The sequence below is a fragment of the Nesoenas mayeri genome (assembly GCF_963082525.1).
Source record: "Nesoenas mayeri genome assembly, contig: SCAFFOLD_141, whole genome shotgun sequence".
NCBI lineage: Eukaryota > Metazoa > Chordata > Aves > Columbiformes > Columbidae > Nesoenas > Nesoenas mayeri.
In genome coordinates this window covers 2368-23534 of record NW_027659995.1, presented here as the reverse complement: position 1 = coordinate 23534, position 21167 = coordinate 2368, and the positions used below count along the sequence as shown (strand labels likewise).

The following is a 21167-nucleotide window of genomic DNA, read 5'->3' as shown; positions in this document are numbered from 1 at the left end:
GGGGATTACGAAGAGGAGTGAAGGGGGGGGGGGGGGGAAAAGGCGTCACGCCCAGCGCGTGTTGTGATTGGGCGCGCCCACGCAGGTGGCGCCGTTGTGATTGGTGGGTGGGTGTAGGGGGTGAGCGGTGATTGGTTGAAGGGGGAAAGGGGGCGGAGAATGGGGAGTCGCGCCAGCGTGAGGGGAGCGGCGGTTCCGGGGATGGAGCGGGAAGGTGGGGGGGGCGGAAATTTGGGGGGCGAAATGGGGGGGGGGGGGATTTGGGGGCAATTCGGGGGGTTTTGGGGCATTTTGGGGCGTTTTGGGGGCCTGAGGGGGGGGGATTTGGGGCAATTTGGGGACTGGGGGGGGGGATTTGGGGCATTTTAGGGGCCTGGGGGGGGGGATTTGGGGCATTTTGGGGGCCTGGGGGGGGGGATTTGGGGCATTTGGGGGGAGGGTGGGGGGGTAATTAGGGCCTGGGGGGGTTAATTAGAGTCTGGGGGGTGTTAATTGGGGCCTGGGGGGTGTTAATTGGGGTCTGGGGGGGTGTTAATTAGGGTCTGGGGGGTTAATTAGGGTGTGGGGGGTGTTAATTAGGGTGTGGGGGGTGTTAATTAGGGTCTGGGGGGTGTTAATTGGGGTGTGGCGGATGTTAATTGGGGTCTGTGGGGGTGTTAATTGGGGTCTGGGGGGGTGTTAATTGGGGTCTGGAGGGGTGTTAATTAGAGTCTGGGGGGTGTTAATTAGAGTCTGGGGGGTGTTAATTGGGGTCTGGGGAGTGTTAATTGGGGTCTGGGGGGTGTTAATTAGAGTCTGGGGGGTGTTAATTAGGGTCTGGGGGGTGTTAATTAGGGAGTGGGGGGGTGTTAATTGGAGTCTGGGGGGGTGTTAATTGGGGCCTTGGGGGGGTTAATTAGGGCCTGGGGGGTGTTAATTGGGGTCTGGGGGGGTTAATTAGGGTCTGGGGGATGTTAATTGGGGTGTGGCGGGTGTTAATTGGGGTGTGGCGGGTGTTAATTGGGGTCTGGGGGGGTGTTAATTGAGGTCTGGGGGGGGTGTTAATCGGGGTCTGGGGGGGTGTTAATTAGAGTCTGGGGGGGTTAATTAGGGTGTGGCAGGTGTTAATTGGGGTCTGGGGAGTGTTAATTAGGGCCTGGGGGTGTTAATTAGGGTGTGTGGGGGTTAATTAGAGTCTGGGGGTTAATTAAGGAGCAGGGGGGGTGTTAATTAGGGGGGGATTTGGGGGTTTTTGGGGGTGGAAAAGGGGGATTTGGGGGGTGATTTTTGGGGTAGAAAAGTGGGATTTTGGGGGTAGAAAAGTGGAATTTTTGGGGTGGAAAAGGGGGATTTTTGGGGTGAAAAAGTGGGATTTTGGGGGTGATTTTTGGGGTAGAAAAGTGGCATTTTTGGGGTGTTCTTGGGGTAGAAAACTGGGATTTTGGAGGGTGGAAAAGTGGGATTTTGGGGGTAGAAAAGTGGGATTTTGGGGATGGAAAAGTGGCATTTTTGGGGTGATTTTTGGGTTAGAAAAGTGGGATTTTGGGTTAGAAAAGTGGGATTTTTGGGGTAGAAAAGTGGAAATTTTGGGGTGGAAAAGTGGGATTTTTGGGGTGAAAAAGTGGCATTTTCGGGGTGATTTTTGGGGTAGAAAAGTGGGATTTTGGGGGTTAGAAAAGTGGGATTTTGGGGGTGAAAAAGTGGCATTTTTGGGGTGATTTTTGGGGTAGAAGAGTGGAATTTTGGGGGTGTTTTTTGGGGTAGGAAAGTGGGATTTTAGGGGTGGAAAAGTGGCATTTTCGGGGTGTTTTTTGGGGTAGAAAAGTGGTATTTTTGGGGGGTAAAAAGGAGCATTTTTGGGGTGGAAAAGTGGGATTTTGGGGGTGATTTTTGGGGTAGAAAAGTGGGATTTTGGGAGGGTAGAAAAGTGGGATTTTTGGGGTGGAAAAGTGGGATTTTTGGGGTGATTTTTGGGGTATAAAACTGGGATTTTTGGGGGGTGGAAAAGTGGGATTTTTGGGGTGGAAAAGTGGGATTTTGGGGGTAGAAACATGGGATATTGGGGGTAGAAAAGTGGCATTTTTGGAGTGAAAAAGGGGCATTTTTGGGTTGGAAAAGTGGGATTTTGGAGGTGAATTTTGGGGTAAAAAAGTGGCATTTTTGGGGTGATTTTTGGGCTAGAAAAATGGGATTTTTGGGGTGATTTTGGGGGTAGAAAAGTGGGATTTTGGGGGGGTAGAAACATGGGATTTTGGGGGTGAAAAAGTGGCATTTTTGGGTTGTTTTTGGGGTGGTTTTGGGTGTTTTTGGGGCAGTGACCCCCCAATGTCCCCCCAGGAGCATCGGGGTCCCCCCCCCCCCGTTTCGAGTGGCTGCGCCAGGAGCTGAATCAGGATGGGACCTTCCCGGGGGGGGAACAGCCGCTCAGCATCGTCATCCTGGGGGCGTCCGTGAGTCCAAAATGGGGCAAAATGGGGTGAAAATGGGGGGTTTTGGGGCTGGGGGGACAAGGAGGGGTCGGGGGAGGGTGGGGGTGGGGGGGTTTTGGGGTTTTGGGGTGAAAAATGGGGGTTTTGGGGGGGAAATGGGAGGGGGAAGAGACACTGAGAAGGATCATCCTGGGGGTGTATGGGGGGAAAATGGGGGGAAATAGGGGGATTTTGGGGTGAAAATGGGGGATTTTGGGACTGGGGGGACAAGGGGGGGTCGGAGGGGTGGGGGTGGGGGGGGATTTGGGCTGAAAAATTGGGATTTTGGGGGGGAAAATGGGGGGGAAATGGGAGGGGGAGGCGACACTGAGAAGGATCATCCTGGGGGTGTATGGGGGGAAAATGGGGGGAAAATGGGGGTTTTTGGGGTGAAAATGGGGGGTTTTGGGGCTGGGGGGGCAAGGGGGGGTCGAGAGGGTGGGGGTGGGGGGGTGGGGGGGGATTTGGGGTGAAAAATGGGGGTTTTGGGGGGGGAAATGGGAGGGGGAGGCGACACCGAGAAGGATCATCCTGGGGGTGTCCATGGGTCCTAATGGGGGATTTTGGGGGGAAAATGGGGGTTTTTGGGGTGAAAATGGGGAGTTTTGGGGCTGGGTGGGCAAGGGGGGGTTGGGGGGGGGGGTGGGGGGGGATTTGGGGTGAAAAATGGGGGTTTTGGGGGGGAAAATGGGGGGGAAATGGGAGGGGGAGGCGACACTGAGAAGGATCATCCTGGGGGTGTATGGGGGGAAACCGGGGGGAAAATGGGGGTTTTTGGGGTGAAAATGGGGGGATTTGGGGCTGGGGGGGCAAGGGGGGGTCGGGGGGGTGGGGGTGGGGGGGTGGGGGGGGATTTGGGGTGAAAAATGGGGGTTTTGGGGGGGAAAATGGGAGGGGGAGGCGACACCGAGAAGGATCATCCTGGGGGTGTATGGGGGGAAAACGGGGGGAAATAGGGGGGTTTTGGAGTGAAAATGGGGGGTTTTGGGGTGAAAATGGGGGGTTTTGGGGCTGAGGGGGCAGGGGGGGTGAGTGGGGGGAGGAGTAAAGAGGAAATTGGGGCGAAAAAGGGGAAATTGGGGTGAAAAAAGGGGAATTTGGGGCTTGAGTTCCTCCTTCCTTCCCCCAGCCGGAGGGGAGGGGGCGGGGCCAAAGGGGGGGGGGTCAGGGAGGTGGGCGGGGCCCGGAGGGAATGGGACCAATGGGGAGAGAGTGGGGGCAATGGGGGCGTGGCCAATGGGTGGGCGGGGTCAGATGGGAGCGAGGCCAATGGGGAGAAAGTGTGGGCAATGGGGGCGTGGTCAGGGAGGTTATGGGGCCAATGGGGAGAGAGTGGGGCAATGGGGGCGTGGTCAGGGGGGATATGGGGCCAATGGGGAGAGAGTGGGGGCAATGGGGGCGTGGCCAGTGGGTGGGCGGGGTCAGATGGGAGTGGGGCCAATGGGGAGAGAGTGGGGGCAATGGGGGCATGGTCAGGGAGGGTATGTGGCCAATGGGGAGAGAGTGGGGACAATGGGGGCGTGGCCAATGGGTGGGCGGGTCAGATGGGCACGGAGCCAATGGGGAGAGAGTGGGAGCAATGGGGGCGTGGTCAGGGAGGGTATGGGGCCAATGGGGAGAGAGTGGGGGCAATGGGGGCGTGGCCAGGGGGTGGGTGGGGGCCAATGGGGGCGTGGCCACTTGGTGGGCGGGGTCGGGAGGGAACAGGACCAATGGGGATAGAACGTGGCCAAGGGGGGCGTGGCCACTGGGTGGGCGGGGGCAGGAGGGAACGGACCAATAGGGAGACAGCGTGGTCAATGGGGGCGTGGCCTCTGGGGTGGGTACGGCCAATAGGGAGAGGGTGGTGCCAGTGGGGGCGTGGCCATTGGAGGTGGGGCCAAGAGGGAATTGGACCAATGGGGAAAGAGTGGAGGCGTGGTCAGGGAGTGGGTGGGGCCAATAGGGAGAGCGCGCCCAATGGGGGCGTGGTCAGCAGGCAACGGGACCAATGGGGAGAGAGTGGGCGTGATGGGGGCGGGGTCAATGTGGTGGGCGGGGCCAATGGGGAGCGAGCAGGGTGGTGGGGGCGGGGTCAGTGGGGTGGGCGTGGCCTAAACGTGGCTCTGCCCCCCGCAGGGTGACCTGGCCCGGAAGAAGATTTACCCCACGCTCTGGTAAATGGGACCAGTAAAACCAGTATAACCAGTACAACCAGTACAACCAGTACAACCAGTTCCCAGTGTCCCCAATGTCCCCAGTGTCCCCAGTATAACCCGTTCCCAGTGTCCCCCGTATAACCAGTTCCCGTTGTCCCCAATGTCCCCCCAGTGTCCCCCGTATAACCAGTTCCCGTTGTCCCCAGTGTCCCCAGTATAACCAGTATAACCAGTTCCCATTGTCCCCAGTATAACCAGTTCCCATTGTCCCCAATGTCCCCCCAGTGTCCCCAGTATAACCAGTTCCCATTGTCCCCAATGTCCCCCCAGTGTCCCCAGTATAACCAGTTCCCATTGTCCCCAATGTCCCCAGTGTCACCAGTATAACCAGTTCCCATTGTCCCCAGTGTCCCCCCAGTGTCGCCAGTGTCCCCAGTGTCCCCAGTTCCCATTGTCCCCAATGTCCTCCCAGTGTCCCCAGTATAACCAGTTCCCATTGTCCCCAATGTCCCCAATGTCCCCAATGTCCCATAATGTCCCCATCGCCCCCAGTGTCCCCATCACCCCCATTGTCCTCAATGTCCCCATTGCCCCCATTGTCCCCAATGCCCCCATCGCCCCCATCGCCCCCATTGTCCCCAATGTCCCCAATGTCCCCAATGCCCCCAATGCCCCCATCGCCCCCATCGCCCCCATCGCCCCCATTGTCCCCATCGCCCCCATCGCCCCCATCGCCCCCATTGTCCCCAATGTCCCCAATGCCCCCATTGCCCCCAATGCCCCCATCGCCCCCATTGTCCCCATCGCCCCCATCGTCCCCATCGTCCCCAATGTCCCCATTGTCCCCAGGTGGCTGTTCCGGGACGGGCTCCTCCCCGATGTCACCTACATCACCGGCTTCGCCCGCACCCCCCTCAGCGTCACCGAGCTGCAGGAGCGCTGCCACCCCCACCTGCAGGTGACACCGCGGCCACAGTGTCCCCAACGTCCCCACACTGTCCCCAATGTCCCCAACGTCCCCCACAATGGCCCCAATGTCCCCATCATCCCCCAATGTCCCCCACAATGTCCCCAATGTGCCCCACAATGGCCCCATTGACCCCAACATCCCCATTGTCCCCATTGACCCCAATGTCCCCAACATCCCCATCACCCCCATTGTCCCCATCACCCCCATTGTCCCCATTGTCCCCATTGCCCCCCAATGTCCACATTGACCCCAATGTTCCCATTGTCCCCATCGCCCCCCATTGTCCCCATTAACCCCATTACCCCCGATGTCCCCAATGTCCCCAATGTCCCCAATGTCCCAATGTCCCCATCGCCCCCATTGCCCCCAATGTCCCCATTGCCCCCAATGTCCCCATTGCCCCAATGTCCCCATCACCCCCATTGCCCTCAATGTCCCCATTGTCCCCATTGCCCCCAATGTCCCCATTGCTCCCAATGTCCCCATTGCCCCAATGTCCCCATCACCCCCATTGCCCTCAATGTCCCCATTGTCCCCATTGCCCCCAATGTCCCCATTGCCCCCAATGTCTCCATTCCCCCCATTGCCCCCAATGTCCTCATTGCCCTCAATGTCCCCAATTTCCCCATTGTCCCCATCACCCCCATCACCCCCATTGTCCCAATGTCCCCAATGTCCCCATCACCCCCATCACCCCCAATGTCCTCAATGTCCCATTGTCCCCAATGTCCCCATTCCCCCCATCACCCGCAATGTCCCCATCACCCCCAATGATGTCCCCATGTCCCCATTGGCCCCATTGTCCCAATGTCCCCATCACCCCCATCAACCCCATTGTCCCATTGCCCCCAATGTCCCCAACATGCCCATTAACCCCATTACCCCCAATGTCCCCATCACCCCCATTGTCCCCCCCATTCGCAGGCGTCCCCGGGGGAGGAGGAGCTGCTGTCGCGCTTCCTGTCCCTGCAGAGCTTCGTGCAGGGGCAGTACGGGGAGCAGGATGCGTTCCGGGCGCTGGACGCGCATCTGCGGGCGCTGCCGGGGGGGTCGCGCGCCCACCGCCTCTTCTACCTGGCGCTGCCCCCCACGCTCTACGGGACCGTCGCGCAGCACCTGCACAGCACCTGCATGGCGCCAGGGTGGGTGCAATGGGGGCGGTGGGGACGTTGGGGTGGTGGGGGTGATGGGGACATTGGGGACATTGGGGGTGATGGGGGTGATGGGGACATTGGGGACATTGGGGGTGATGGGGGCAATGGGGGTGATGGGGACAATGGAGTGATGGGGACATTGGGGTGATGGGGACATTGGGGTGATGGGGACATTGGGGGTAATGGGGACATTGGGGACAATGGGACATTGGGGGCGATGGGGGTGATGGGGGCAATGGGGCTGATGGGGGCAATGGGGGTGATGGGGACATTGGGGTCAATGGGGACATTGGGGGCAATGGGGACATTGGGGGCAATGGGGACATTGGGGGTGATGGGGGTGATGAGGACAATGGGGGTAATGGGGGCAATGGGGACATTGGGGGATATAGGGGCAATGGGGGTAATGGGGGCAATGGGGACATTGGGGGTAATGGGACAATGGGGGTGATGGGGGAGATGGGGACATTGGGGTCAATGGGGATATTGGGGGTTATGGGGGCAATGGGGGTGATGGGGGCGATGGGGGTAATGGGGGCGATGGGGACATTGGGGGTGATGGGGACATTGGGGGCAATGGGGTCATTGGGGGTGATGGGGACAATGGGGGTGATGGGAACAATGTGGGTAATGGGGACATTGGGGGTGATGGGGACAATGGGGGTGATGGGGGCGATGGGGACATTGGGGTATTGGGGGCAATGGGGACAATGGGTGATATGGGGACATTGGGGGTAATGGGGACATTGGGGGTAATGGGGGTGATGGGGGTGATGGGGACATTGGGGGTTATGGGGGCAATGAGGGTGATGGGGACATTGGGAGTGATGGGGGCGATGGGGACATTGGGGGCAATGGGGACATTGGGGACATTGGGGGTGATGGGGACATTGGGGGTAATGGAGGTGATGGGGACATTGGGGACAATGGGACATTGGGGGTGATGGGGGATATGGGCACAATGGGGATATTGGGTGTAATGGGGGTGATGGGGACATTGGGGTGATGGGGATGATGGGGACATTGGGGACATTGGGGTCAATGGGGACAGTGGGGACATTTTGGGTGATGGGGTTGATGGGGACATTGGGGGCAATGGGGACATTGGCGATGGATCCCATGACGTTCCTCACCCCATGGTGTCCCCAATGTGTTTCCAATGTGTCCCAAACATGTCCCAAACATGTCCCAATGTGTCCCAATGTGTCCCCATGACGTCCCCATGTCCCCAATGTGTCCTCTATGTGTCCCCATGATGTCCCCGTGTCCCCTTGTCCATTGGAAGACGCCCCAGTTGAGTTGACGTCTTTGCGTCCCATGACGTTTCTCATCCCGTGGTGTCCCAAACGTGTCCCAAACATGTCCCAACGTGTCTTAATGTGTCCCCACGATGTCCCCATGACATTTCCGTGTCCCCAGTGTGTCCCCATGATGTCCCCATGTCCCCTTGTCCATTGGAAGACGCCCCAGTTGAGTTGACGTCTTTGCGTCCCATGACGTTTCTCACCCCGTGGTGTCTCCAACGTGTCCCAAACGTGTCCCAAACGTGTCCCAACGTGTCCCAACGTGTCCCCACCGCGTCCCCGCGTGGCGCAGGTGGACGCGCGTGATCGTGGAGAAGCCGTTTGGGCGGGACGCGCGCAGCTCGGCGGCGCTGTCGGCGCAGCTGGGGGCGCTGTTCCGCGAGGAGCAGCTCTACCGCATCGACCACTACCTGGGCAAGGAGATGGTGCAGAACCTCATGGTGCTCAGGTGGGGACATGGGGACATTGGGGACATTGGGGGCAATGGGGGTATTGGGGGCAATGGGGACATTGGGGTATTGAGGACATTGGGGGCAATGGGGGATATTGGGGGCAATGGGGGCATTGGGGGCACTGGGGGCAATGGGGGCGATGGGGACATTGGGGGCAATGGGGACATTAGGGGACATGGGGGATATTGGGGACACAGGGGAGATGGGGACAATGGGGGCAATGGGGACATTGGGGGCATGGGAATATTGGGGATATAGGGGGATATTGGGATATAGGGGGACATTGGGGACAATGGGGGCAATGGGGACATGGGGGCAATGGGGATATTGGGGGCAATGGGGATATTGGGATATAGGGGATATTGGGGACATTGGGGGCAATGGGGACATTGGGGGCAATGGGGACATTGGGGGCAATGGGGATATTGGGGGCAATGGGGACATGGGGGGCAAAGGGGATATTGGGGCAATGGGGACATGGGGACATTGGGGACAACGGGGACATGGGGGGCGATGGGGGCAATGGGGATATGGGGGCAATGGAGATATTGGGGACAATGGGGATATTGGGGGACAATGGGGACATTGGGGGCAATGGGGACATGGGGGCAATGGGGATATTGGGGGCAATGGGGATATTGGGATATAGGGGATATTGGGGACATTGGGGGCAACGGGGACATTGGGGACAACGGGGACATGGGGGGCGATGGGGGCAATGGGGACATGGGGGCAATGGAGATATTGGGGACAATGGGGATATTGGGGGACAATGGGGACATTGGGGGCAATGGGGACACTGGGGACGTGGGGGACATTGGGGATATGGGGACATGGAGGGCGATGGGGATATTGGGGATATTGGGGGCAATGGGGACATTGGGGGCAATGGGGACGTGGGGGGCAATGGGGACAATGGGGGCAATGGGGATATTGGGGATATTGGGGACAATGGGGGCGATGGGGACATTGGGGGCATTGGGGATATTGGGGGCAATGGGGATATGGGGGACATTGGGGATATTGGGGACATGGGGACATGGGGACATTGGGGGCGATGGGGACAATGGGGATATTGGGGGCGGTGGGGGCGATGGGGACGTTGGGGGCAATGGGGACATTGGGGACATGGGGGGCAATGGGGACAATGGGGATATTGGGGGACAATGGGGACATTGGGGGCAATGGGGACATTGGGGATATTGAGGACACGGGGGACATGAGGACAATGGGGATATAGGGGGATGTTGGGATATAGGGGGACATTGGGGGCAATGGGGACATGGGGACATTGGGGGAGATGGGGACAATGGGGATATTGGGGGCAGTGGGGGCGATGGGGACGTTGGGGGCAATGAGGACATGGGGACATTGGGGGAGATGGGGATATGGGGACATTGGGGATATTGGGGACATGGGGACATTGGGACAGGGGGAGATGGGGGGCAATGGGGACATTGGGACATGGGGACATGGGGGACATTGGGGACACGGGGACGTCCCCAGGTTCGGGAACCGCCTGTTCGGGCCCATCTGGAACCGGGACAACGTGGCGTGCGTGGTGGTGACGTTCAAGGAGCCGTTCGGCACCGACGGCCGCGGCGGCTACTTCGACCACTTCGGCATCATCCGGTGCGGCCCCAACGGCCCCAATGTCCCCAAGGGTCCCCAAGGGTGCTGGAACCCATAGTGATGTCCCCAAGGGTCCCCAAGGGTTCTTATGGGTGGTGGAACCCATAATGACATCCCCAAGGGTTCTTATGGGTGGTGGAACCCATAATGATGTCCCCAAGGGTTCTTATGGGTGGTGGAACCCATAATGATGTCCCCAAGGGTTCTTATGGGTGGTGGAACCCATAATGATGTCCCCAAGGGTTCTTATGGGTGGTGGAATCCATAATGATGTCCTCAATGGGTGGTGGAACCCATAACGATGTCCTCAAGGGTCCCCAATGGTCCCCAATGGTCCTTATGGGTGGTGGAACCCATAACGACGTCCCCAAGGGTCCCCAATGGTCTCCGAGGGTCCTTATGGGTGGTGGAACCCATAATGATGTCCCCAAGGGTTCTTATGGGTGGTGGAACCCATAATGATGTCCCCAAGGGTTCTTATGGGTGGTGGAATCCATAATGATGTCCCCAATGGGTGGTGGAACCCATAACGATGTCCTCAAGGGTCCCCAATGGTCCCCAATGGTCCTTATGGGTGGTGGAACCCATAACGACGTCCCCAATGGGTGGTGGGTCCCATAGCGACGTCCCCAAGGGTCCCAACCCAACATCCTTGACCCACCCACCCAACCCTGGGGTCCCACCCCCAATCTTGGGGTCCCACCCCCACCCAATGGGTCCCACCCCCACCCCATGGGTCCCACCCCCACCCATGGGTGCCACCCCCACCCATGGGTGACGGCGGCACCGGTGGCCTCTCCAGGGACGTGATGCAGAACCACCTGCTGCAGATGCTGTGCCTGGTGGCCATGGAGAAACCCGCGTCCACCGACGCCGACGACGTCCGCGACGAGAAGGTGACGCCATCATGTCCCCAAGGGTCCCCAATGGGTGGTGGAACCCATAACGATGTCCCCAAGGGTTCTTATGGGTCTTTATGGGTGGTGGAACCCATAACGATGTCCCCAAGGGTTTCCAATGGTCCCCAAGGGTTCTTATGGGTGGTGGAACCCATAACAATGTCCCCAAGGGTTCTTCTTGGTGGTGGGACCCATAGTGATGTCCCCAAGGGTTCTTGTGGGTGGGGGAACCCATAACGATGTCCCCAAGGGTCCCCAAGGATCCTTATCGGTGGTACAACCCATAACAATGTCCCCAAGGGTCATTATGGGTGGGGGAATCCATAACTATGTCTCCAAGGGTCCCCAAGGGTCCTTATGGGTGGTGGAACCCATAATGACGTCCCCAAGGGTTCTTATGGGTGGTAGAACCCATAGTGATGTCCCCAAGGGTCCTTCTGGGTGGTGGAACCCATAACGATGTCCCCAAGGGTTCTTATGGGTGGTAGAACCCATAGTGATGTCCCCAAGGGTCCTTATGGGTGGTGGAACCCATAACGATGTCCCTAAGGGTTCCCAATGGTCCCCAAGGTCCTTATGGGTGGTGGAACCCATAACGATGTCCCCAAGGGTGATGGAACCCATAATGGTGTCCCCAATGGTCCCCAAGGGTTCTTATGGGTGGTGGAACCCATAACGACGTCCCCAAGGATCCTTATGGGTGGCGGGTCCCATCCTGCTGTCCCAATGGGTGGTGGGTCCCATAGTGATGTCCCCAAGGGTCCTTATGGGTGGTGGGTCCCATAGTGATGTCCCCAAGGGTCCTTATGGGTGGCGGGTCCCATCCTGCAGGTGAAGGTGCTGAAGAGCATCGAGCCGGTGCAGCTGCAGGACGTGGTGCTGGGTCAGTACGTGGGGGACCCCGAGGGCCCCCCCGAGCGGCGCCGCGGGTACCTGGACGACCCCACGGTGCCCCCCGGCTCCAGCACCCCCACCTTCGCCAGCGCCGTCCTGCGCCTGCGCAGCGAGAGATGGGACGGTCAGTGCTGAGGATGGGGATGAGGATGGTGGTGGTGGTGATGGTGATGAGGATGAAGATGATGGTGAACATGTTGAGATGATGATGATGATGAGGATGATGAAGATGTTGAGATGACGATGATGATGACGATGATGATGGTGATGATGATGTTGATGATGATGATGATGATGTTGATGATGATGATGATGTTGATGATGATGATGATGATGATGATGATGTTGATGATGATGATGATGTTGATGATGATGATGTTGAGATAATGATGATGATGATGATGATGTTAATGATATTGATGATGATGGTGATGATGATGTTGATGATAATGATGTTGAGATAATGATGATGATGATGATGTTAATGATATTGATGATGATGATGATGATGTTGATGATGATGATGTTGAGATAATGATGATGATGATGATGTTAATGATATTGATGATGATGATGATGATGATGTTGATGATGATGATGTTGAGATAATGATGATGATGATGATGTTAATGGTATTGATGATGATGATGATGTTGATGATGATGATGTTGAGATAATGATGATGATGATGATGTTAATGGTATTGATGATGATGATGATGATGATGATGTTGATGATGATGATGTTGAGATAATGATGATGATGATGTTAATGATATTGATGATGATGATGATGATGATGATGATGTTGATGATGATGATGATGATGATGTTGATGACAATGTAGATAATGATGATGATGATGCTGATGATGCTGTTAACGATGTTAATTGCTGTCTCTAGGTGTCCCGTTTGTGCTGCGCTGCGGCAAAGCCCTGAACGAGCGCAAGGCCGAGGGGCTGATGATGATGATGATGATGATGATGTTAATGATGTTAATGATGATGTTAATGATGTTAATGATGTTAACGATGATGTTAATGATCTCTCTAGGTGTCCCGTTCGTTCTCCGGTGCGGTAAAGCTCTCAACGAGCGCAAGGCCGAGGTTCGGCTGCAGTTCCGCGCGGTGCCGGGCGACATCTTCGCCCAGCGCTGCAAGCGCAACGAGCTGGTGGTTCGGGTGCAGCCGCGCGAGGCCGTCTACGCCAAGATGAACACCAAGCGGCCCGGGCTCAGCCTGCAGCCGCTCGAGGCCGAGCTCGACCTCACCTACGGCAGCCGCTACCGGGTCAGTGCGAAAACGGGGCCAAAATGGGCCAAAACGGGGATTGGAGGCAAAAAATTGGGGTGTTTCTGGTCAAAAACTGGGGGGTTTTAGGCCTAAAGTTGAGGTGGTTTAGGCCTAAAGTTGAGGTGGTTTTAGGCCCAAGATTGAGGTGGTTTAGGCCAAGAAAATGGGGAGTTTTAGGCCCCAAACTAGGGAGTGTTAGGCCCCAAAATTGAGGTGTTTTAGGCCCCAAAAATGGGTGGTTTAAGGCAAGAAATGGAGTGGTCTAGGCCTCAAATTGGGGTGTTTTAGGCCCAAAATTGAGGTGGTTTAGGCCCAAGATTGGGGTGTTTTAGGCCAAGAAATTGGGTGGTTTAGGCCCAAAATTGAGGTGGTTTAGGCCCAAAGTTGAGGTGGTTTAGGCCAAGAATTAGGGAGTATTAGGCCCCAAAATGGGGTGTTTTAGGCCTAAAATTGAGGTGGTTTAGGCCCAAAGTTGAGGTAGTTTAGGCCTAAAAATTGGGGTGGCTTAGGTCAAGAAATGGGATGGTTTAGGCCTAAAATGAGGTGGTTTAGGCTCAAAGTTGAGGTGGTTTAGGCTAAAAATTGGGGTGGCTTAGGTCAAGAAATGGGGTGGTTTAGGCCCAAAATAATGAGGGAGTGTTAGGCCCAAAAATGGGGTGTTTTGGGCCCAAAGTTTAGGTGGTTTAGGCCCAAAATTGGGGTGTTTTAGGTGAAGAAATGAGGTGGTTTAGGCCCAAAATAATTAGGGAGTGTTAGGCCCAAAGTTGAGGTGGTTTAGGCCCAAGATTGGGGGGTTTTAGGCCCAGAATTGAGGTGGTTTAGGCCCCAAAATGGGGGTTTGAGGCCGTCTACGCCAAGATGAACACCAAGCGGCCCGGGCTCAGCCTGCAGCCACTCGAGGCCGAGCTCGACCTCACCTACGGCAGCCGCTACCGGGTCAGTGCGGAAACGGGGGCCAAAATGGGCCAAAATGGGCAAAAACGGCGAGAAATGGCGGGTTTTAGGGCAAAAAGTTGGGTGGTTTAGGCCCAAAGTTGAGGTGGTTTAGGCCAAGAAATGGAGTGGTTTAGGCCAAACATGGGGTGGTTTAGGCCCAAGATTGAGGTGGTTTAGGCCCAAAATGATTAGGGAGTGTTAGGCCCAAAATGGAGGTGGTTTAGGCCAAGAAATTGGGTGGTTTAGGCCTAAAAATTGGGGTGGTTTAGGTCAAGAAATGGGGTGGTTTAGGCCCAAAATTGAGGTGGTTTAGGCCCAAAGTTGAGGTGATTTAGGCCCAGAATTAGGGAGTGTTAGGCCCAAAAATGGGGTGGTTTAGGCCAAGAAATTGGGTGGTTTAGGCCCAAAGTTGAGGTGGTTTAGGCCCAGAATTAGGGAGTATTAGGCCCCAAAATGGCGGTTTTAGGCCCCAAAATGGGGGGGTTTAGGCCAAAGTTGAGGTGGTTTAGGCCCAAAAATGGGGTGGTTTAAGGCAAGAAATGGGGTGGTCTAGGCCTCAAATTGGGGTGTTTTAGGCCCAAAATTGAGGTGGTTTAGGCCCAAGATTGGGGCCTTTCAGGCCCAAAACCAGGGAATTTCAGGCCAAAAAATGGGGTGTTTTAGGCCCAAAATTGAGGTGGTTTAGGCCCAAAGTTGAGGTGGTTTAGGCCAAAAATTGGGATGTTTTAGGCCCAAATTGGGGTATTTTGGGGCAAAAATTGGGGTGGTTTAGGCCAAGAAAATGGGGAGGTTTAGGCCCTAAACTAGGGAGTATTAGGCCCCAAAATTGAGGTGTTTTCGGCCCAAAATTGGGGTGTTTTAGGCCAAGAAATGGACTGGTTTAGGCCCCCAAAATGGGGCATTTTGGGGGAGAAATGGGGGCGTTTGGGGCCAAAAACTTGGGGTGTTTCAGGCCCAAAATTGGGGTGGTTTAGGCCCAAAAAAATGGGGCCTTTTAGGCCCAAAATGGGGCGTTTGGGGACAAAAAAAATGGGATTTTTAGGCCCAAAAATGAGGTGGTTTGGGCCCCAATTTGGGGCCCAAAAATTGGGGCATTTTAGGCCCAAAATTGGGGCATTTTAGGCCCAATATGGGGGGTTTGGGGGCAAAAATGCGGCGTTTTAGGCCCAAAATTGAGGTGGTTTAGGCCCAAAAAATTGGGTGGTTTAGGCCCAAAATTGGGGCGTTTTGGGCCCAAAAATTGGGGCATTTTTGGCCCAAAAAATGGGACGTTTTAGGCCCAAAATTGAGGCATTTTGGGCCCAAAAATGGGGCGTTTTGGGCCCCAAATTTGGGTATTTTAGGCCCCAAAATGAGACATTTTAGGCCCAAAAATGAGGCGTTTGGAGCATTAAGACCCCAAATGCTTCAAAAACCCCCAAAATGGGACTTTTAGCCCCAAAAACTCTTCAGAAACACCCAAAATGGGACTTTTTGACCCAAAATCATCACAAAAACCCCCAAATTGACTCAAAACCCGCGACATTTGAGGCCTAAAAATGGCGCCAAAACCGCTTCGAAAACCCCAAAAACGGGCCGTTTCGCCCCAAAAAAATGCCCCAAATGGGCACAAAAAACACCCAAAAATGGTTCGAAACGCCCCGAATTTTATCGGGAGGTCCAAAAAGCCCCAAAATCGCCAATTTTGCCCCAAAATAGGGCGTGAAGCTTCCAGACGCCTATGAGCGCCTCCTATTGGACGTGATCTGCGGCAACCAGACGCATTTTGTGCGCAGGGTGACATTTTTGGGGCCATTTTTGGGGCGTTTTACCCAAAAATGGCGATTTTGGGGGGGCTGGGACGCTTGGGGACGTTTTGGGGACGTTTTGGGGTGTTTTTTGACCCGTTTTTTGGGTGATTTGACCCAAAAATGACGAGTTTTTGTGCAGCTAAGGGGAGAGGGGAATTTTGCCCCATTTTTGCCATTTTCAGCCATTTTTTGACCCATTTTCGCACCGTTTTCCCCCTAAATCACAACCTGGGTGGAGGAGGGGGCCCCCGGTGCCGTTTTTAGTCATTTTGACCCGTTTTTGACCCATTTTTTGGGTCATTTTGCCCAAAAATGACAAAATTGTGCAGCCGAGGGAGAGGGGAATTTTGCCCCATTTTTGCCTGTTTTCAGCCATTTTTTTGACCCATTTTCGCTCCATTTTCACCCAAAACTACAACCTGGGGTGGGGGAGGGGCCCCCGGTGCCATTTTTGGCCATTTTGACCCATTTTTTGGGTGATTTTCCCCCAAAACACCGAGTTTTGTGCGGCTGTGGGGGAGGGGGATTTTGCCCCATTTTTGCCCATTTTCAGCCATTTTTTGACCCATTTTCGTGCCGTTTTCACCCAAAATCACAAGCTGGGGTGGGAGAGGGGCCCCCGGTGCCATTTTTAGTCATTTGACCCATTTTTGACCCATTTTTGACCCATTTTTTGGGTCATTTTCCCCCAAAAACGCCGAGTTTTGTGCGGGTGCGAGAGAGGGGAATTTTGCCCCATTTTTGCCCGTTTTCAGCCGTTTTTTTGACCCATTTTCGCGCCGTTTTCCCCCAAAATCACAACCTGGGTGGGGGAGGGGCCCCTGGTGCCATTTTCGGTCATTTTGACCCATTTTTTAACCCATTTTTGACCCATTTTTTTGGGTCATTTTGCCCCAAAAACGCTGAGTTTTATGCAGCTGCGGGGGAGGGGAATTTTGCCCCATTTTTGCCCGTTTTTACCCATTTTTGGACCCATTTTCACGCCGTTTTCACCCAAAATCACAACCTGGGGTGGGGGAGGGGCCCCTGGTGCCCATTTTCAGTCATTTTGACCCAATTTTGACCCGTTTTTTGGGTCATTTTGCTCCAAAAATGACGACTTTTGTGCAGCTGAGGGAGGAAGGGAATTTTGCCCCATTTTTGCCCGTTTTCACCCATTTTTTGACCCATTTTCACGCCATTTTCGTCCAAAATCACAACCTGGGGTGGGGGAGGGGCCCTCGGTGCCATTTTTAGCCATTTTGACCCATTTTTGACCCATTTTTTGGGTCATTTTGCCCCAAAAACGCTGAGTTTTATGCAGCTGCGGGGGAGGGGAATTTTGCCCCATTTTTGCCCGTTTTCACCCGTTTTTTGACCCATTTTCGCGCCGTTTTCACCCAAAATCACAACCTGGGGTGGGGGAGGGGCCCCTGGTGCCATTTTTAGTCATTTTTGACCCATTTTTGACCCATTTTTGGGGGATTTTGGCCCAAAAGCGACGAGCTGCGTGAGGCCTGGCGCATCTTCACCCCCCTGCTCGACGCCATCGACCAGAGCGGCCAGAAACCCATTCCCTACCGGCACGGCAGGTGCGCTGTGGGGCGCTATGGGGCAGCTATGGGGCGCTATGGGGGTGCTATGGGGGAGTTATGGGGGGGTTTAGAGGGGATTTGGGGGGAGCTATGGGGCGCTATGGGGGAGCTATGGGGCAGCTATGGGGCTGGGGGGGTGGGAAATGGGGAGTTTTGGGGAGGAAAATGGGGGATTTGGGGCACTTATGGGGCGCTATGGGGCACCTATGGGGAGGTATGGGGGGGGGTTTGGGGGCACTATGGGGCAGCTATGGGGCGGTATGGGGGGTATGGGGCGCTATGGGGCACTATGGGGCAGCTATGGGGGGGGTATGGGGGTGCTATGGGGCTGGTGGGGGGGGTCACTTATGGGGTGCTATGGGGCAGCTGGGGGGGGTATGGGGCGCTATGGGGCCACTATGGGGTGCTATGGGGCAGCTATGGGGGGTTTAGAGGGGATTTGGGGGAGCTATGGGGCGCTATGGGGGGTATGGGGTGCTATGGGGCAGCTATGGGGGAGCTATGGGAGGTGTAGAGGGGATTTGGGGGAGCTATGGGGCAGCTATGGGGCGCTATGGGGAGCTATGGGGGCGCTATCAGTAGCTATGGGGCAGCTATGGGGCTGGGGGGGTGGGAAATGGGGGGGTTTTGGGGAGGAAAATGGGGATTTGGGGCACTTATGGGGTGCTATGGGGCACCTATGGGGAGGTATAGGGGGGTATGGGGGCGCTATGGGGCAGCTATGGGGGGTTTAGAGGGAATTTGGAGGAGCTATGGGGGAGCTATGGGGGGATTTGAGGGAGCTATGGGGAGGTATGGGGCAGCTATGGGGCTGGGAGGCACTTATGGGGCTGGAGGAGGGTCTCTTATGGGGCACTTATGGGGTTGGGGGCACTTATGGGGCTGGTGGGAATTTATGGGGAACTTATGGGGCTGGGTTGTCACTTATGGGGCAGGGCTGGGGATCTATGGAGCAGGGGTGGGATCTATGGGGCAGCCCCTCTCCTGCCCCACAGCCGGGGCCCCCCCGAGGCGGACGAGCTGCTGCAACGCGCCGGGTTCCTGTACGAGGGCACCTACCAATGGGTGGACCCACATCAGCCCCCCCCCGCCCCATAGCGACCCACGGCCGCCCCATAGCGACCCACAGCTGCCCCACGGCTGCCCCATAGCGACCCCCCCACCCCCCCGGTGAAAGGTTCCTGGGAATGGGCTGAGGGCGGCTGCCCCACGGCGCCGCTCCTGCCCCATAGGGTCATTCCTGCTGCCCCATAGATTCCCTATTCTGCCCCATAGTGCTTCATTGTGCCCCATAGATCCATCTTGCCCCATACATCCGCCATTCTGCCCCATAGCATTCCATTGTGCCCCATAGCACTCCATTCTGCCCCATAGATTCCCTATTTTGCCCCATAGATTCCCTATTCTGCCCCCATAGCATTCCATTGTGCCCCATAGCACTCCATTCTGCCCATAGATTCCCTATTTTGCCCCATAGATTCCCTATTCTGCCCCATAGATCCACCATCTTGCCCCATAGATTCTCCCATTGTGCCCCATAGCACTCTATTGTGCCCCATAGGGTCATTCCTGCTGCCCCATAGATTCTCTATTCTGCCCCATGGATTCCCTATTCTGCCCCATAGCATTCCATTGTGCCCCATAGATTCTCCCATTGTGCCCCATAGCACTCCATTGTGCCCCATAGGGTCATTCCTGCTGCCCCACAGATCCCCCCATTCTGCCCCATAGCGCTTCATTTTGCCCCATAGATCCACCATCCTGCCCCATAGCACTCCATTGTGCCCCATAGGGTCATTCCTGCTGCCCCATAGATCCCCCCATTCTGCCCCATAGCATTCCATTGTGCCCCATAGCACTCCATTGTGCCCCATAGGGTCATTCCTGCTGCCCCATAGATCCCCCCATTCTGCCCCATAGCATTCCATTGTGCCCCATAGATCCACCATCTTGCCCCATAGATTCTCCTCATTCTGCCCCATAGCATTCCATTGTGCCCCATAGCACTCCATTCTGCCCCATAGAACTTGCCTCCATTGTGCCCCATAGCACTCCATTGCGCCCCATAGCTTCCCCATTCTGCCCCATAGTGTCACTCCTGCTGCCCCATAGCACTCCATTCTGCCCCATAGATCCACCATCCCGCCCCATAGAACTCATCTTCTGCCCCATAGCACTCCATTGCGCCCCATAGGTTCACTCCTGCTGCCCCATAGCACTCCATTCTGCCCCATAGATCCACCATCCCGCCCCATAGAACTCACCTCCTGCCCCATAGCACTCCATTGCGCCTCATAGGTTCACTCCTGCTGCCCCATAGCACTCCATTCTGCCCCATAGATCCACCATCCCGCCCCATAGATCCATCATCCTGCTCCATAGCACTGCATTGCGCCCCATAGCACTTCATCCTGCCCCACAGATTCACCACCCTGCCCCATAGACCCCCCCCATCCTGCCCCACAACCTCCTGTCCCCCCAGCTGGGACCAAAGCTCGTTAACTCAGGGCTCTGCACTAATTAAACCTCTGGAACATTCTCATCAACCTCTCGTCACTTATGGGGCAGCCCCACACTTATGGGGCCACCTCATCACTTACAGTACCAGCCTGCTGTCACTTACGGGGCAGCCCCATCATTTATGGGACCAATCCCCCCATCACTTATGGGGCTGCCCCCACACACTTATGGGTCCACCCCACACTTGTGGGGCAGCCCCATCACTTATGGGACCAACCCCTCCATCACTTATGGGGCTGCCCCACACTTATGGGGCAGCCCCATCACTTATGGGACCAACCCCATGTCACTTATGGGGCTGCCCCACACTTATGGGTCCACCCCACACTTATGGGTCCACCCCACACGTATGGGGCCAGCCCCGTCACGGTACCGACCCCTCATCACTTATGGGTCCACCCCACACTTATGGGGCTGCCCCATCACTTATGGTACCAACTCCCCATCACTTATGGGGCTGCCCCCACATTTATGGGTCCACCCCACACTTATGGGGCAGCCCCATCACTTATGGTACCAACCCCATGTCACTTATGGGTCCACCCCACACTTATGGGTCCACCCCACACTTATGGGGCAGCCACATCACTTATGGGTCCACCCCACACTTATGGGTCCACCCTACACTTATGGAGCAGCCCCATAAACTTATGGTACCAACCCCCCCCATCACTTATGGGTCCACCCAACACTTATGGGGCAGCCCCATCACTTATGGGGCCACAACACACTTATGGGGCTGCCCCATCACTTATGGTACCAACTCCCCATCACTTATGGGTCCACCCCACACTTATGGGGCAGCCCCATCACTTATGGGACCAACTCCATGTCACTTATGGGGCTGCCCCACACTTATGGGTCCACCCCACACTTATGGGTCCACCCCACACGTATGGGGCAGCCCCGTCACGGTACCGACCCCCCATCACTTATGGATCTGCCCCACACTTATGGGGCTGCCCCATCACTTATGGTACCAACCTCCCCATCACTTATGGGGCTGCCCCACATTTATGGCTCCACCCCACACTTATGGGTCACCCCACACTTATGGGGCAGCCCCATCACTTATGGGTCCACCCCACACTTATGGGTCCACCCTACACTTATGGAGCAGCCCCATCACTTATGGTACCAACCCCCCCATCACTTATGGGTCCACC

The 21167-nt window shown here is 56.1% G+C and overlaps 1 protein-coding gene across 1 annotated transcript; it reads left to right on the top strand.

Moving 5' to 3' along the window:
- Positions 1–201: 201 nt before the first annotated feature.
- G6PD (glucose-6-phosphate dehydrogenase) lies at positions 202–19992 on the top strand (the record flags this gene model as incomplete). Its single annotated transcript, XM_080364536.1, has 13 exons — positions 202–214; positions 2317–2429; positions 4566–4603; positions 5435–5543; positions 6480–6697; positions 8306–8461; positions 9972–10097; positions 10900–10993; positions 11828–12014; positions 12943–13178; positions 15816–15892; positions 17386–17478; positions 18477–19992. The coding sequence occupies 13 exons, from the start codon at positions 202–204 to the stop codon at positions 18577–18579; spliced, it is 1563 nt and encodes a 520-aa protein (XP_080220662.1). The 3' UTR covers positions 18580–19992.
- Positions 19993–21167: the final 1175 nt, after the last annotated feature.